This window comes from Blennius ocellaris (genome assembly GCF_963422515.1).
Source record: "Blennius ocellaris genome assembly, chromosome: 8".
In the NCBI taxonomy this organism is placed as follows: domain Eukaryota; kingdom Metazoa; phylum Chordata; class Actinopteri; order Blenniiformes; family Blenniidae; genus Blennius; species Blennius ocellaris.
In genome coordinates, this window is record NC_137657.1 from 13,117,859 (window position 1) to 13,133,858 (window position 16,000).

Here is a 16,000-nt window from a genome sequence, read left to right on the forward strand (position 1 = left end):
TCCGCAGATAAACATTTGAATTACTTACATTTGGTGACGTCGTGGCTGAGCAGGGCAGCCAACCGACAGCACATCTGCACGCACGCGACACGAGGCTCCAGGTAGGTTGGCGTCATCAGCCTGCACGCGCTGTCGTGACGCGCACCGAGCGGCAGAGGGAGCGCGAGCCGGCAGTGTCTCGCAGCCCTGGCTGCTGCTGCTGCTGCTGCTGCTGGTGGTGGTGGTGGTGATGATGATGAAGGTGATGATGAAGGGGGGGGGGGGGAGCTGGAGCCGCGCAGGCGCACTGCTCACAGTCTCTGGGTTGCCATGGATACCACACAATAGGAGACGGGACAGGGGGCTGCGCGAAGGGGGAGAGAGAGAGAGAGAGAGAGAGAGAGAGAGAGAGAGAGAGAGAGAGAGATTGAGAGAGAGAGAGAGAGAGAGGTCTGCAGAGCCGCTTGACTGGACACACCGGCGCAAGCTTTTCCCAGACAGACCAGAAGCTGCTGCACGCACACACACACACACACACACACACACGCACGCACGCACGCACGCACGCACACACACACACTGACTTGTACGTCTTATCAATTGTTTAATTATCACAAACGAGTTGTGGGAGCGTCTTTGTTAAATCGCTCACACTTTTATTTAAAATATATGTATATATATCTATATATACATATATAGATATATATAGAAATACTGGTGAAATTGTGTGTTTTTAAAGACCCCATGTTTGCTCGCTGAGTTGAGCTGCTGGTTCGACGTGAAGCCCAGAGGAACAAAGACCTGCAGGACGCTCGGTGTCTCCCCGGGCTGGACAGTTATTCAGCCTCCATACAGTAAAGGTGACTCTGGAGGGACTCGGCAAGCAGAGAGACGAGAAGAGAAGAGACCCTCCCTCCAGATCCCCTCCCTCTTCAGAGTTTTGGCCCTCTCTCCCCTGCGCCTCTCTTCCTCTTTCTCCCTGCTTCACTACTCCCTCCTCCTCTTCCTCCCCACACCCCCCCCTCTTCTCCTTATGCAAATCACGCCTTCTCCTCTCTCCCTTTCTCTCACCCGACGTGCATCCCTCTCTCCGGCTCACCCCTCCGCGAAAAAATTGTGACTGTAAGACCGGAGAGGAGTGTTAAAAAAAAAAAAATAAAAAAAAAAAGTGCAAGTCGTCTTAAGAGGAAGAGAGGGGGGGAGTAGGTAGGGTGGGAAAGAGGGGAGGGGAGGGGGGCAAGAGAGGAAAAAAAAGGGGGCGAAAGGGGGTGGGGAAGAGGCTAGGGTACGCATCAATTTGTACAGTCTTCACTTGGCACCCCTGGTTTTTTTTTTTCTTCTTCTTCTTCTTCTGCTTCTTCTTCTTCTTCTTCTTCTCCCTCGTCCTGCAACGACTAGCAGGAGATTTCTCCTGCATTATTGTTATGGTCGCAGCCCGTTGCAATATGAGCCAGCAGAAGCTCGTGTTGACAGACGCCCGGGCTCTGAGGTGTGCGTGTCAGCGTGCAACATAAAACGACAAAACAAGAGGGAGAGAAAGGAAAGAGGGAGAGAGTGAGAGTGGGAGCACGCATCGCTGGATATTATAGGTAAGGAGAAGGAAAATGGATGCTTATACTTTGCATTTTTTTTTTTTTTTTTTTGGAAGCTGTTCCTGCTTGGCCACGTTTGTGCTCTCCCTCCCTGTTTTTTTTTTTTCCTTTGTGCGTTAATGATCATCTTTACTCCTGCGTTACGGTTGAATTGTGCACCCGGTGAATTATTGTTAGAGAATAAGAGTGCACGACGCGCACCCACATTCCAGAGAGGAGAAGGGAGAGCCGGTGCGAAATGCCATGATTCGCCATTTCCATATCATCTTTCTTTCTTTCTTTCTTTCCCCCCTTTTTTTTTTTTTTTTTTTTTTTTCCCCTTTGCCTTTAAGATGAGCTAGGGGGGTCTTGGAAAACAGCCCTCTGCACAGGCATCCATTCTGATCGTGAACATGTATGTGCTGCCGTGTGCACGACTCTCCTCCGTCGATGGACGGTGCTCCGCCGCGGTCGAGTCTGCGAGGGGCTTCACCGGGAGCAGCTCTTGGCCGCTCGCCTCTCTCTCTCTGCATGTGTATCAATATCATTCGTAGGGAGAAAGAAGAAAGAGTCGTTGCGGTGGTGATGTAAGCAGAGCAACTGCATGCTGCTGCTTTTTGCATCACATGCAGTGGCCAAATTTGTTGATAATGCATGTGCTGTGTATGTGTGTGTGTTTTTTTTTTGTTTCTTCCATTTCTTTCCTTGCTCTCCTGTGCAGTGGCAGTAGAGGTGTTTAACGCCGCTGTGAGCTGGTGATGTGTTTTGCCTCCTAGTTGTTTACTGACCATGGTCAAGGACCAGCCAGTGGACCACAGACATAGGCCGGTAGCAGCCACCTGTAACTGAGAGGCATTGTGTACAGAAACCCAGAAGGCACTGGCTGTTTTCTACTCCTGTGTCATGAACTTAGTCATGTCTATGTTAATTAGAGGGGGGGGGGGGGGGGGGGGGTGGTGGTGGAGGTGGTGGTGGGGGTACACACTCTACATCACCTCCAGACGTGTTGTTCTATTTGAATTACTAACGCATTGTAAAGATTTTTGTTCTTAAAACTGAACTGGTCACTGCAGCATGCTCTAATTAATGCATAGCCATGTGCTGCTACAGGATTTACAGGCGATTGGTTGCTTTGATTAAATGCATTTACACATATTTACTGCGACCCAGCAGAGTGTGCGTTAGCTTTGCTAACTGTTCGTTTTTCATCCGCCAGCGTGCACTATTTATAACCTCATTCAATATACATGAGCCATTTTTTCCACCATAGTGGTACATGAATGAATGGATTAGACGGGCCCCTTCAAAGTAGTCCACCGATGTTGTTGGGGCATAGCCACATGGATAAATGATCTTGACATTGTACATTTCCCCCTAATGGCTCGCTGGATAAATAAGCATGCGATTTCTGCTGGCCATAACCAGGTCATGTGGGTTAACCACAAGTGGATGTGGGTTGGGGTTGTTGTAGTGAAGGTGGGAGGAGGGGGTGTGGCCCTATAACCCCCACCAAGATGTTTGCTTGACTTCCTCTCCTTCTGCGGACTGGGATCCCAAAACGCAGTCTCCACAATCAGCAGGTTTTTGTGTCTTTGCATCAATAATCTGCGCTTTTGGTTGGACTCAAATTGGTGCATCCTGCCAGCGAGGCCTATTGTGGGTGAAGACAGAAGGCACAGAGGAGACTTGTTGTCGGCGTAGTTGAAAAGCAGTGGTGTCGATACAGTGTGAAGTATGCTGGGAATTTTGAATGTTGTAACTGTACTGTAGCAATTGTAAGCGGGTTATGTTTTGCACGACGTTACAAATGCCTGAACTCCGCACTCGGTGCAGATAAGTGATGTTGTTTCTTACTGCATCCTTTCCTTGAGCCGACGCTTCATGGCAAACATTGAGCTCTCAGTGGGATTCCCATGCAGACTGAATCATGCCTTCTTTGTTTATGCTTCTTCGCAGGTTTTCTGTAGGTCTCATGCTGTAACAATCCCTGGTCAGTAGGCAACTGGAAGCAGTTCACTCCCTACAATGGCTTGTGTTGTAAAATGGACGTTATAAAGACGAAATAATGAAAACAAGGACACACAAAGAATCGGTATGCATCAGGCCTGCGTCTGCTCTTCACAATGATGTCAGGAATTGTCTACCTGGCTTATTCTTTCCATGTAGTGCATTTATGCAGCCTCGCTGCATCATAGTAACTTCAATATGTGATAATATTTACAAAAAAAGTGAAAATGTAACTTGTAAGCTTGGGAAGTCAACAGTGTAGTCTAAAGAAAGCCAGTTTTATGTTTAAACATGACTCTTTACATTACAACAATTGATTATCCGTTGTGCCTCTGCTTGTGGCCTGTTCTTCCCTTCACCTTCCTGTTCCTCTTTATTCTACGGTTGTTATCCCTGCCTCATTCCACCTTGAATTTATTTAATTCTGAGGGGCTTGAATTAACTGTTTTTCCTCTGTAATCATCATATTGTCAAATTTCAACAAGCGCATATGTTTTTGGTCCATTTTAACCATTTGATCCTTTCCTCCACCTGATGTTCTTGCCTTTTTTTTTTTCTTTTTTTTTTTTTTGCTCTTCTTTGCTTTGCAGATGCCCATGCGCAGTGGGCGACGGCGGGGGGCGAGTGAGGAGAGAAGGGGCAGACGTCCGCACACTAGCCCCACTCGCTCCGAACGCAATGACAGACAAACGGTTAGAGCCTGTCCTTTTTCTTTTTTTCTTTTCTCCTGCAGCTGTAGTCACCATAAATTAACATGTATGCACGCATGAACAAGAGTCATGAGGAATAAAGAACTGCCTGTATATTGAATTGTGTGTGTTTGCTGCCAGTGTATGAGTCATCGGTGTGATTGCCACAGACATACCCTTGCAGTGTCAGAATTGTTCGGTTGTGTGTTTTACACCTAGCTCTTTGAAATCTTTGATGTTTCATGTTTGAAAATTCGTGTGCCTGTGTGTGTTGGGGGGGGGGGGGTGCATGCGTACGTTCATGTATGTGTGTGTGCATGCAATTGTGGCTTTGTTCTAAAAACAGATATAGGCCTATTAGGGATTCAAAAGCGTCACTCCAGAATTAAAAGTCTTGTGTTGTTTTAGCAAAGAGGTGCTGGTGAGGAATTGGCTGGAAATCGCTTCAGTCGCAGATCACAAGGGCATGATTCATCAGAGAGTGAGGGGGAGGAACTTGTGTCTCCTCCAAAGAGGCAGAAAGTTCAGGTTTGTGTTACATTTTGTCAACTTGTTATATAAAGACCCATTATAAAGCTTTGATTCAGCTAAATTAACACAAAAGTCACTGTTTCTGATTAAACTATATATGATCTATTTTTACATAAATCAGCAGCCAATTTCATCGGATTCTCAACGTCTGAATTTTCCTTCATCTACAAATGATTTTTTGTTGTTGTCAGGATTCGGCTTCTACCCCGAACCCTCCAACATCAACACACTCGACTGACAGCTCAGCTCCTTCCACTGTTCCACCTCCAACCTCAGTTGCCAGCCAATCTCGCGAGAGTGACAACGAAGACGGCCAATCCCAGGGCAGCAGGAGTTCAGTGGTTGGGAGCCTGGCCAATAGCAGTAGTAGTCTGAGCAGCGGGCGGGACATAGACCAGGACAATCGTTCCTCATCTCCAAGTCTTTCCGCTTCTCCTCTGGGGAGCCTGGACTCTGATTCCGATGGCCCCGACTCACCAAAGCAAGGAGACCGGGAGAAAAGTAAAGAGGGCGTCGCGGGGAAGATGGCAGGGGAGGACAGGAGGGTGCTACGGGAGGGGCGAGGGGAGGAGTCCTGCACCGATGGGGAAAAGCGAGATGTGGAGGCAAGAATTGAGGACTGTTCATCTCTCAAACCCTCCTCCACTCCCTGCTCCTCAGCCGGTCTGACTCCCTCGCTCCGCGGAGCAGGAGATTCGTCAAATGACAGCAATAGTGGGAGGAAGTCTTATTTCTCCTTGGACTCCAAATTGATGTGTAAAGTCGAGTATGGTGGACCGGTATCTGTTGACGGTCCGCTCAGTGGCAACAGAATGACTCCCAAAGCCAACACGCAGTGCGTTACCAAGACAACTATCTCCGGAGGGGAGTTTTCTCACAATAGTTCCAACCTTCAGCACTCTTTGCCCCCACCGCTTCCTCCTCCACCTGCCCTGAAGCCCTTGGAACTTGGGGGACAAAACCTGCCTGCTGAGGTTAAGATAGAAAGAGACAAAATAGAAAAAGCGGACAAAGTCATGGAAAAGACTCAGTCCACCCCTCCATCGCTACTGCCCCAGACCAGCCCCCAGTCCCAGTCCCAGCCTCAGACCCAGCCCTCCACCCACCCTCACCACTACAGCTCCACCGGCTGGCAGGGTGGCACAGCAACTGGTTGCCCGGGGAGCTGGGGCTACACCCGTTACCCTGGCAACCACCACCCACACCAACCGCAGCACCAGCCCCCGGTGCAACAGCAACAACTTCCCTCTGTTTACAACCCTCCGTCCTCTCGCCACTCCTCCTCCCACCTCTCTTACCTCCCCCATCCTCACCCTCACCCCCACAGGGAGTACCTTCCCAGGTACGCCGGAGGGGGAGGGGACCGAGAGAGGGGGGCTGCAGGAGAGAGGGAGAGGGGAGTGAGGGGGGAGTGTGGGGGGAGGGAGATCAGCCGGGAGTTTTCTACTCCGATTGGCAACAGCAGCAACAATGGTAGCGGGGGAAATAGCAATAGTGCTTGCGGTGGGATGGGTGGGCCCAACAGCATACAAGGCAGGGACTTTGGGGGTCTACCAGCCAGTCAAAACCGTGAGTTTCAAGGTCCAGCAAGAGATGGGCCAAATTTAGGTCCAGAAAGAAGAGACTTTGCTCCAGCTTTCAGAGACAGAGAGCGTGAAAGAGAACGTGAAGGAGGAAGGGAATTTAATCTGCCAAACCAAAACCAGAGTAGAGACTTTGGCCCCACTGGAACTGGAGGGGGGCATCCCAGAGACAAAGATGGAAGCAGATGGAGTGAGTTTGGGGGCCAGACAAGAGAGGCTGTAAGCAACAGTAACACTAACAGCAACTCCATTCCACAGGGAAACCCCCCAAGTTCAGCCAGCGGGCTACCTGTCACCCCCATGTTGAACCGTGACCCACCTGCATCACCCCAAAACAATCCCAGTCATTCTTCCCATTCTTCCCTGCCCCCACACCCCCACCCACATCCCCCAAACTCATCGAACCGGGACTTCCCTCCTCCCATGGACCAGGCACAAACGCCCTCCTCCGGAGCAGACCACTTTCACAGAGAGTACCCTCCCACCGGAGGAAAAGACTTTCCCGCTGGGGCGCCTCCTTCCACTGGCACAAACCGAGAGTACTTAAGCTCCCCTGGGGTAACTCCAAACATGGGACGAGAGTATTCAGGGCCCGGAGGAACCCAGCACCCCCACCCGGCTCACCCCCACTACCCGCCAGGGCCCAGAGAAAGAGAGAGGGACTCGAGCCTGCGGGAGTCTGCTTTGTACCAAAACCGTGGCGGCCCAAATCAACCTCCTGCACTGTCACCGTCCTCCTCCTCCGGCCACCACGGACACCCGTCAAATCCTTCTTACCCTCCTCCTCCGCCTCAATCTGCTCTACCGCCACAAGCCTCTCATACGCAGCCTCCTACGTCAGGTATGACACCTGGAGTGCGTCCCCCACAGTACCAGTCTTCAGCCCAGACTCCGCCAACACCACTTTCGCCCCTGTCCAGCCCTTCCACCAATCAGATGGGACCCTTCTCATCCTTCCCTCCTGGCTCCTCCTCCGTAGCCAACATGCCTCTTCCCGCACCAGGCGTGTCCTCCAGCTGTTCACCTGGCTGCCGCCCTTCACCTTTCCATAGCACTTTGAACAACCACCCTCCGTTCAGTGGGACGTATCACTCCAACGGGAACAGCAGTGGCAACATGGCGAACAGCAGTAACAGTAGCGGATCCAATAGCAGCAATAACAACTCGCAGTCACTCTCGCCTCAAAACATCTCAAAGGGACCGCCTCCTCTTAGTAACTCCACCAACAACAACAGCATCCCGACATCTGCCTCAAGCTCCACTCTCCCCAGCGGAGATGGACATTCAGAGTCAGGTCCGCCTCCTGCGCCTGTCATCAAGGAGGAGCCAATAGAAGAGAGGGAGGAAAATGAAAGCCCACCACCTGTGTTGAGAAGTCCCTCACCTGAACCAAAACCCGTAGACATTCCGATCCACGCCAGCCAGTCAGCACGGTAAGGTTAAGCCGACACCTCCAAACAGAGAGCAGTGTGAATGCAAAACAATCCAGATGTTAGCATGAGCCTGATTTTCTTGACAAAAAGCCAATTAAGTTTTACAAGGGATTTCAGGATGTAGTAGACAATAAAATCCACAGCTAACTTATGATATTTGTTTTTTTTATTTTCCGAGCCTTAATACAATCTTTACAAATTATGTGCTAGGCTATAAGTTAACCACAACCCATGAGTGGAATTACATGTCATATTTTCAGAAATAAATCATTACAAATCTAGTAAGCGAGTGTTAACTGTAGCTCTCATTGCAAGCCTCAATGCAAAGTCCATTAAAAAAAAAAAAAAAATCTACTTAATCCATTGAAATATTGACTGATATTCAGGTTTGAGGACATATTCCGGCAGTAGTCTATTGTCAGTCCCCTGCAATTAACAGTAATGACAATCATTTGATGGTGATACTTACTCCTGATGGTTGTAATGATGATGTACTTTACTGCTTTCTGTCCTGATTCTAGGTTTCACAAGGTCCTTGACCGAGGCAGCGGGAACTCCTGCGCCCGCAGTGATGTCCTCTTCGTCCCTTTAGATGGCTCCAAATTGTGGAAGAAAAGGAATGAGGTGATTGAGAGGGCTCGTCGGGAGGTCGAGCAGAGGGCCAGAGACCTGCGAGAAAAAGAACGGGAGCGAGAGAGGGAGCGTGAGCGCGAGAGGGAGCTGGATCGACATCTACAGGTGAGCACATCTCGGGTGATAATTATGTCAGGTTTAATGGATTCAATGTAGATAAAATTGATCAGTTTAATGGGAAGGGAGGAAAGCAGATCCAAGCACGTGTGATTTACCGGCTTCTTCCTTTTTGTCCGCAGCAGCAAAAGGATGTCAACGCTGCCGGAGGAGGCCGCCAGGCCTCCTCTCTCTTCTTTCCCTCCTCTTCCATCATCCTGGACCCTTCGTCTTCCTCCTCGGGCAACCCCGTCCCCCATCCTCCCCCTCACCCGCAGTCCCATCATTCACATCCACATGCTCATCTTCCTCCGGCACACCACCTCCATCCCTCCCTCGCGCACTCAATTCCCCACTCGCTCCTCATACCGTCCATGGGCGGGGCATCAGCAGTGGTTGGAGGCCACCAGGGGGCCCTGGGCATTGGTTTAGGAGGTCCATATTTGGGCCCCGACACCCCAGCGCTGAGAACTCTGAGTGAATATGCTCGTCCTCATACCATGTCTCCTCTCGGGGTGGCGAGTCGCGCACAGGCGCACCATCAACAAATGCATCACGGCCATCCTCACGTCCACCCGTCGTTCTTCCTCCCTCAGTTTCAGAATCACGCTTTAGCCCACCCACATCACCTTCCCACCGATGCGGCCACAGCGGCGGCCATATTGGGCTTTTTATATGGTGGCAGCCTCGAAGGTGGACCAGGCGTTGGTGGCCACCCTGGGATGGCAGGAGGCCACGTGCACGGAGGGATCGGGGGTGCGGGATTAGGGGGAGTCGGCTTTCCGCATGCCGTGGCCGCCCATCGAGATCGAATGAAGCAAGGGTTCGAATTTAAGAGTGACGAGCGGGTTTACCCGCCAGGGTCCATGCCCGATCCTGCAGCGCTCGCTCTTGCTCACTCTCACTCACACGCTCACGCGCACGCCAATGCCCATGCACACTCTCTGCTTCTTGGCGGCAGCGCAGCGGCAGCTAATGAGGTGTCACTCTATGGCACTCCCCCTCCTCCTGCTCCACCTGGCCCCCCGCACCTCCAGAACCCAGCCCTGGCCCAAATAACACGACCTCCCAACCCTCCTGCCCCACAGTCCCTGTCCAATCCGCCCCCTTCATCCCTCCTCCCATCTTCCCTCCCCTCTCACCCTTCATCTGCCCCGCCAGCTGCCCCGTCAGCCCCCGCGGCTCCTCCGCCAGCTCCTTCTCAGCCCGCTCCTCCGACCTCCAGTGCCGCCTCACTTCATCACCCGGTCCCCCATTCTTCTTTTCCCAGCTCCCTGTCCTCTCACCTGCCACCAGCCCCCGCTGCCGCCGCTCCCCCCGAGAACTACCCGACTCCCACTCGCTCCCCTGCCTCTTATGAACGAGAAAGGAGCGGAGAAAGAGAGCGGGAGAGGGAGCGGGACCGGGCAGCTCTGCCGGCCTTTGGGGAAAGAGAGCGGGAAAGAGAAAGAGAGCGAGAGAGAGAGAGGGGAGGAAGTGCTGGAGGTGGCGCAGGAGGAGGAAGTGGAGGCGGAACAAGTGGAGGAGGCGGAGGAGGAGGAGGTGGAGGAGGTGGAGGAGAGAACCTGGGGCGCCTTCAGATGTTGAACGTGACGCCCCATCATCACCAGCATTCACACATCCACTCACATCTTCACCTGCACCAGCAAGACACAGGTACCAACTGCTACTAACTATGGTGTCTTTGTCACCATTAACTCTCATAAATGTTGTGATTTCACATGCGTGTTAACCTCAACAAAGTCACAGACTCCTTTTCTAAGTTATAACATGTACACATTTACTCTTCAGAGCCGTAGAAACGCCTAAAAAGAATTGTGACCGAATTGCACTGCATGGCACGTTATTTCACTCGTGAGTCTACAATAAATGCCAACCTTCACATGTATATGCGTTCAAAAATAGCATTTTAAATAATTTATGTAATAGACAATATATTTAGTAATTCATGACAAAAAATAGCTCGCGGTACCACTGACAAGCATAAGGAATGAGACAATACTGAAATGAATGAACACACTTCATTCATCCTGACTCCAGTCTAATTATTATCTTGTGTGTTTTTATGTGGGGGTAGCTCAGCAAGATATAATATCACTGTGACTGCAGCTGATGCTGGTTATTGTTTAGTCATACATTCAGGCTTTTACAATGTCACGTTCATTTTTTTTTTTGAAATACTATTTTTATTAGACAAGAGAGCTTTTCGTGTTCCACGGTTTAAAATCTACACTTGTGTTATACAAGTCTTAATACAAATCATCAGTCTCAAACAAGATGAGCTCTCTCTATAATTATCAGGACATGATATCAGCTTAATTTTTTGTGATTTTTCTGTGCTGTGGTGCAGATGACTATATATTGCATTTGCACTCTTCCAAACCCAACATTTACATTAGTCAGATGTATTTTTAAGACAATCAACCAACCTTATGATTCCACTCTCTGGGCTCCAATACTGCAAGATTATCAGTTATAAGAAAGAAAAGAGCATTATCAAAAGCACAATAGGTCCGCTGCAAAGATATATTAAGAATTTTTTTTTTCTTTTCAAATCTTTTTATTATCATTTTCTCTCTCTCTCTCTCTCTTTTTTTAACAACAGAAGAAAAAGGTGTACAAGCGGATGGGTTGAAAAGTAAGAGGGTCATTCAAATGTAATGCATGTTGGGAACAAGACAAATAAAGACATAAAAGACATTATCAATTGAGCCCAATCTGCTTCTACAGCTGAAGTAAAGTCCATGATGGTCCCGTTATCTCTTCCCACCCTTTTGTGAAAACTGAATTCAAGACACAACTAAATAAGGAACACAAGTAAATAAAGAAACGATAACAGAATTTGACGGAAAAATGAAGACGGCAATAGTTAAGTCACAACTTGCAACATAAATTGCATTTATGTCGAGACAGAATAATTTTTTTTATTTTAAGAAGTGGTATTTTGAGCCTTATTGTGATAATTAGCTACTGTGGGAGAGACTTTGTGTTCCTCTATTGGCAAAAAGTCTCCCAAGAGGTTTTCTACATTGTTACAAGATGCTTGGACTCCTATTAAATAATTCCTGTATTTCCTATTACATCACTGGCATCTAGCGGCGGGCGGGGTTCACCCCCTGATGGACCCGTTGACGTCGGGGTCTCCTTTGGCACGCCTCCCCTACCCAGGAGCCACACTCGGCACTCCCATCCTGGCTCACCCCCTCACTGACAGCGAGGTGCTCCGCCAACAGCTGTTCGGTGAGGAGAAGGCTCCTCGTCCATGTACTCGTTCAGTTTTCTTCCTCTAAAAACAGAAAATGTTTATAATGACTCATTTTGACGCTGGTGATGATGACTAAACATAGTGCTCCTCCTTTCTCCCCCCCCCCACCCGACGGTAGGCGCTCCTTTCCGTGACCTGCCCCAGCCTTCCTCCCTCACTGGTCCCATGTCAGCAGCCCATCAGCTCCAGGCCATGCAGCAGGCCCAGAGCGCAGAGCTGCAGATCCAGAGACTGGCCCTGGAACAACAGTGGATCCACCACCATCACCACCACTCCCTCACCCAGGACGAGTATTACAGGTACAGAAATGAACTACTGTCCCAACCGTGTGTCCGTCATTGGAGACAATGAATGTTGCCCTACGTGTAATTGTGCCTCAATTTTTGTTTATCTGGTTGATTTTTCTAAAAAAATTAATGATATGTTCAACTTGGAAACTTGTAAACTCGTGTCCAATCAGATCTTCAGGAGGCTGTGGGTATTTATTATTTTTTTTTATTTCCTTTAATTATAATACACAAACAAACCTTGGAAAAGCATTTGAATGCACTTTATTGATTTTGAAATTTACTTGAATGCATCTAACAAAACCTTTGGCGATTTGTGTGTGGCTTATAAGGGAAAGTATCATTTCAATGCAACTTAGATTGGTTTTAGTTCTTTAGTTTTTTTGGTATTGCTCATTACAACAAAATTATGTCACACTGCTTTACATTCAAATAAATTATAGAACATAAAATCAACAGTGCCACAAATGACTTCTTAATTTCTTATGAGAACCTGTCTGCATTGACTTGTTGCGGTGAGGAGGCAGTAAAGAGAGAAACAAGCAGATCAGCCAGCAACAAACTGCAAAATGATTATCATGGGACAAGAAACCATGAATCCAAGCCTTTGAGTTTAGATTTTATGTTCTGGGTATTTTTGGTAGTATTGTGTGAAGACTTGTGCGTCTTCCTCAACCTGCCATAATCAAAAGCCAAGTTAATATTTTCTATGTAGCTTCATTTATAGGTATTCACTGGCTCCACTTGAGAAAATGGTGAATATTACATAAATACACATGAGGTAGGGAGGCTGTACAAATATTACCAGTGCCGAAAATGCCTGATATCACTTTCATAAATGAACCTGGAGGAAAACATTCAATCATGTAAATGGTTTGAGGCTTTAAAGCTTTTTCTTTTTTTATATATATATATAAACTATAGAGCAATGACTGTGAGCAAATATCATGGTGCTGCACCGTGAATGAGTGAACAGTTTTCGTGACATTTTGCAGCCCCTGGCCTCCCCAGAAGCATCATAATCAGGATCCGACATGCTATGGGTGATGAGTGGACAATGTGGACAGCGTGTCCCTACTTCTACTAAATTACCGTCGGGAGGATCCCCAGCAAATTGTCTTTTGAACTTATAAGTCAGGCAGGGCTTCCACCTCTCCTGCGTCAATAACTCTAATGCTTAACTCACTTTGCTACATATTAATGAGTTTATTTCACTTTCACAACAAACGGTATTGATGTGTAAAAATTCTTTCGCTATGAAAATTCCTTCATCTAAAGGCCCATAACGATCAGGTCTATTAATGCTACTTCAGATTTTTCATCATGTAATTTTGAATTACACAGAGTAATAAATTGTGCATTATATTTAAATAAAACGCCATTTAAAACTCTACTTATTCCCTATTTTTTTTTAGCCATGATTTATTCTTAAAATACTGGGAATAAAATGTCATAGGAAAACGTGTTTCATCTCAAGTCACATTCTGATGTTAACTTGTGTAAAATCACATCACTGACAGTAACCACAGCCTCGCCTGAAGTTTCGCCTCCACCTTAATGTGACTTTGTCCTTTAACTTTCCAGTCACCTGAAGAAAGAGAGTGACAAGAGCCTGTGAGGGAGGGGCACGACAAAGAGCGGCATGGAGAAAACCCACGAGGAGATAAGTGTGCAAACGAAGAAATAATTACAAAAAAACAAACAAGCAAACAAACAAACAAAAAAACTGCAGCAAAAACAAAAGCACTGAAAACAATGAAGGGAATAAAGACCTTTTACAAAAGCTGGACTAATGGACGGGGAATTTGTGGAGAAGGAAAACAAGAAGATTTTGAAGGATTAGCACGAAGAGGGAGGAGGGCGTGACAATGTTGCACACAGCCTCTGCTGACTGCACCAGACTCCGGCGCTTTCCTGCATAATGTTCTCCAAACTCCAGTCCTGTTTTTGTATTGTGCTCTGTACAGTATATTAGATGGGGGCGGCAATAGTGAAGTACGGTATGTGTAAAATACTCGATGCCAGAAGGAATGTGTACATGAGTCTCTTTTATGTCATTGCATGTAGCTATAGGCGCTTCTTCTGACCTGGTGGAACTTTTGGTTCTATTTTTAGTAATTGCCCCCTCGTTTGTATCTGAGGGGTGTTGTATATGCATGAGACCAGCAATTTAGTGTTCCGTTATGTTTTCTGATCAATAGTATTGTTATTATGATTAATGTCGTCTGTTTGTTGATAATGATATAATTATATATACAGCACATATTATTTGTATTATTTTTTTACATTTTCATGGTATGGCAGTCGGTTTTTATTTTTTATTTTCGATTTACCTTGTGAAACAAGATGCAAATGAAGGCAAAAAAATCCGGAAATAAATTATAATCTTTTTTTGCTAGTTACTTGACTCTTTATGTGTGCATAGCCCCCCCCCCCCACATACATTCGGGCTATTTTCCCTGTCTTTGTTTTATACAAGTCACTCATGCACAAAGCATATCAAATTCCTCTCTCTCTCTCTCTTTTCCCCCCTCCCCCTCTCTTTTTTTCTGACTCCCCTTCTTTCTCTCCATCGGGTCCCTCCCTCCCTCTCTGTCTTGGTGAGTGTAGCTAATAGGAGACACATGGGATGAGTGCGAGACATGGGAGTTGAGTCGCTCCAGTGAACACCAGCCACCCTGTAGAGCGAGCATTCCTCGCCACACTGTAAAAATGAAAAGAAAAGAAAACATAGATAGAAAGAGAGAGAAGGAGAAGCGGAAAAGAGGAAGAAAGGAGGAGCTGTGAGAGTGTGATTTACAGCCACTGCTGAGGGCTCAAGGCTCTGTGTGTGTGCGTGTGTGTGTGTGTGTGTGTGTGTGTGTGTGTGTGTGTGTGTGTGTGTGTGTGTGTGTGTGTGTGTGTGTGTGTGTGTGTGTGTGTGTGCCTGGCCAGAGGACTCGCCTTCAGACAGATATGGATCAGTGCATACGGCCCCTAACATTCAGAGACTTGCTCAGTCCTGGTTTCCAGATCCCGCTAAACAAACTTCATATCATTCCAGCTTTTTTAAATTTCTTTGATTTAATCCGGCTGAATTAATTATGTTTGCACCTCCCTCCGACCATGAAATAAAAACCAAAAATCCATACTTTGATCTGACACTGATTGATGGCGTTATAATTAGATATATAGTGCGGAGGACATGAGGTGGTATGTAGGTTGTGTGTCATTATAAGTCACCTTGAATAAGTATGCCAACATAATGTAAAGTATCTTCCAGCAGGACAAATCTGATTTCCGCTCTTGGTGACATCACATCTGGGGGTTATTCTTAGCACTCCATCAGTCGTTTTCTCAGGGAGAGACGAGAACATGTAGGAAGGTGTGGATGAAATACATGAGAGCTTTGTGTGAACACAGGTTTCTATTTGATACGGTTCATGGTTCCACATGTCTGGATATTTTGGACGTATTTAAAAAGGTTATTATTAGCAGCCGTTGTTTTTCAAATCTGGGACAAATAATGTTTATTCTTTCGCCGCGATCTACTTTTAGTTACGACGTGGAATGTCAGATAACGTTTATGTCACAGAGTTTTGAAGAGCGTCCACGTGGTTTCCGAAATTATTTTTCGTCACGATTATTGACAAGGACCGTATTGCAGTGGCACAGAGCTGAGGATACCAGCATCACTTGATAGTATATGTGATCTAACGCATTACACAAATAAACTGCTTAAAATTCATCCCTCACTACAGAAGGAAGCTGGAAGTCTAATGTACATTCATCCCAACTTCTTTAGGACTGGATCCAAGAGTCACAAGAAGCGAGAGCTGATCCCGGCTTACAGGCAGAAGGGTTCCGGTCACCAGGATATCACAGGGCAAACACCGAGGCAGACATTCACACGTATACTGACATTGACAGGCAACGTTCATTTTAGA

The 16,000-nt window shown here is 47.3% G+C and overlaps 1 protein-coding gene across 2 annotated transcripts; it reads left to right on the plus strand.

Annotated features, from left to right (window-relative positions):
* Positions 1–1,489: 1,489 nt before the first annotated feature.
* Positions 1,490–14,428, plus strand: atn1 (atrophin 1). 2 transcript variants are annotated; one of them, XM_080500733.1, is made up of 10 exons: positions 1,490–1,568; positions 3,507–3,642; positions 4,148–4,249; positions 4,655–4,774; positions 4,969–7,793; positions 8,315–8,531; positions 8,666–10,178; positions 11,619–11,786; positions 11,906–12,086; positions 13,659–14,428. In XM_080500733.1, the coding sequence occupies exons 2-10, from the start codon at positions 3,616–3,618 to the stop codon at positions 13,690–13,692; spliced, it is 5,187 nt and encodes a 1,728-aa protein (XP_080356859.1). In that variant the 5' UTR covers positions 1,490–1,568; positions 3,507–3,615; the 3' UTR covers positions 13,693–14,428. The 2 variants fall into 2 exon arrangements, with proteins under 2 accessions (XP_080356859.1, XP_080356860.1); XM_080500734.1 differs by having other exon boundaries at positions 11,619–11,762.
* The last annotated feature ends 1,572 nt before the right edge of the window (positions 14,429–16,000 follow it).

Excerpts from the sequence above, each read along its gene's own strand:
- atn1 (XM_080500733.1), top strand. The coding sequence starts at position 3,616 with ATGAAAACAAGGACACACAAAGAATCG. Across the intron at positions 8,532-8,665 it reads AGCTGGATCGACATCTACAG|CAGCAAAAGGATGTCAACGC; the intron begins GTGAGCACATCT and ends TTTTGTCCGCAG. Across the intron at positions 10,179-11,618 it reads CCTGCACCAGCAAGACACAG|CGGCGGGCGGGGTTCACCCC; the intron begins GTACCAACTGCT and ends ACTGGCATCTAG.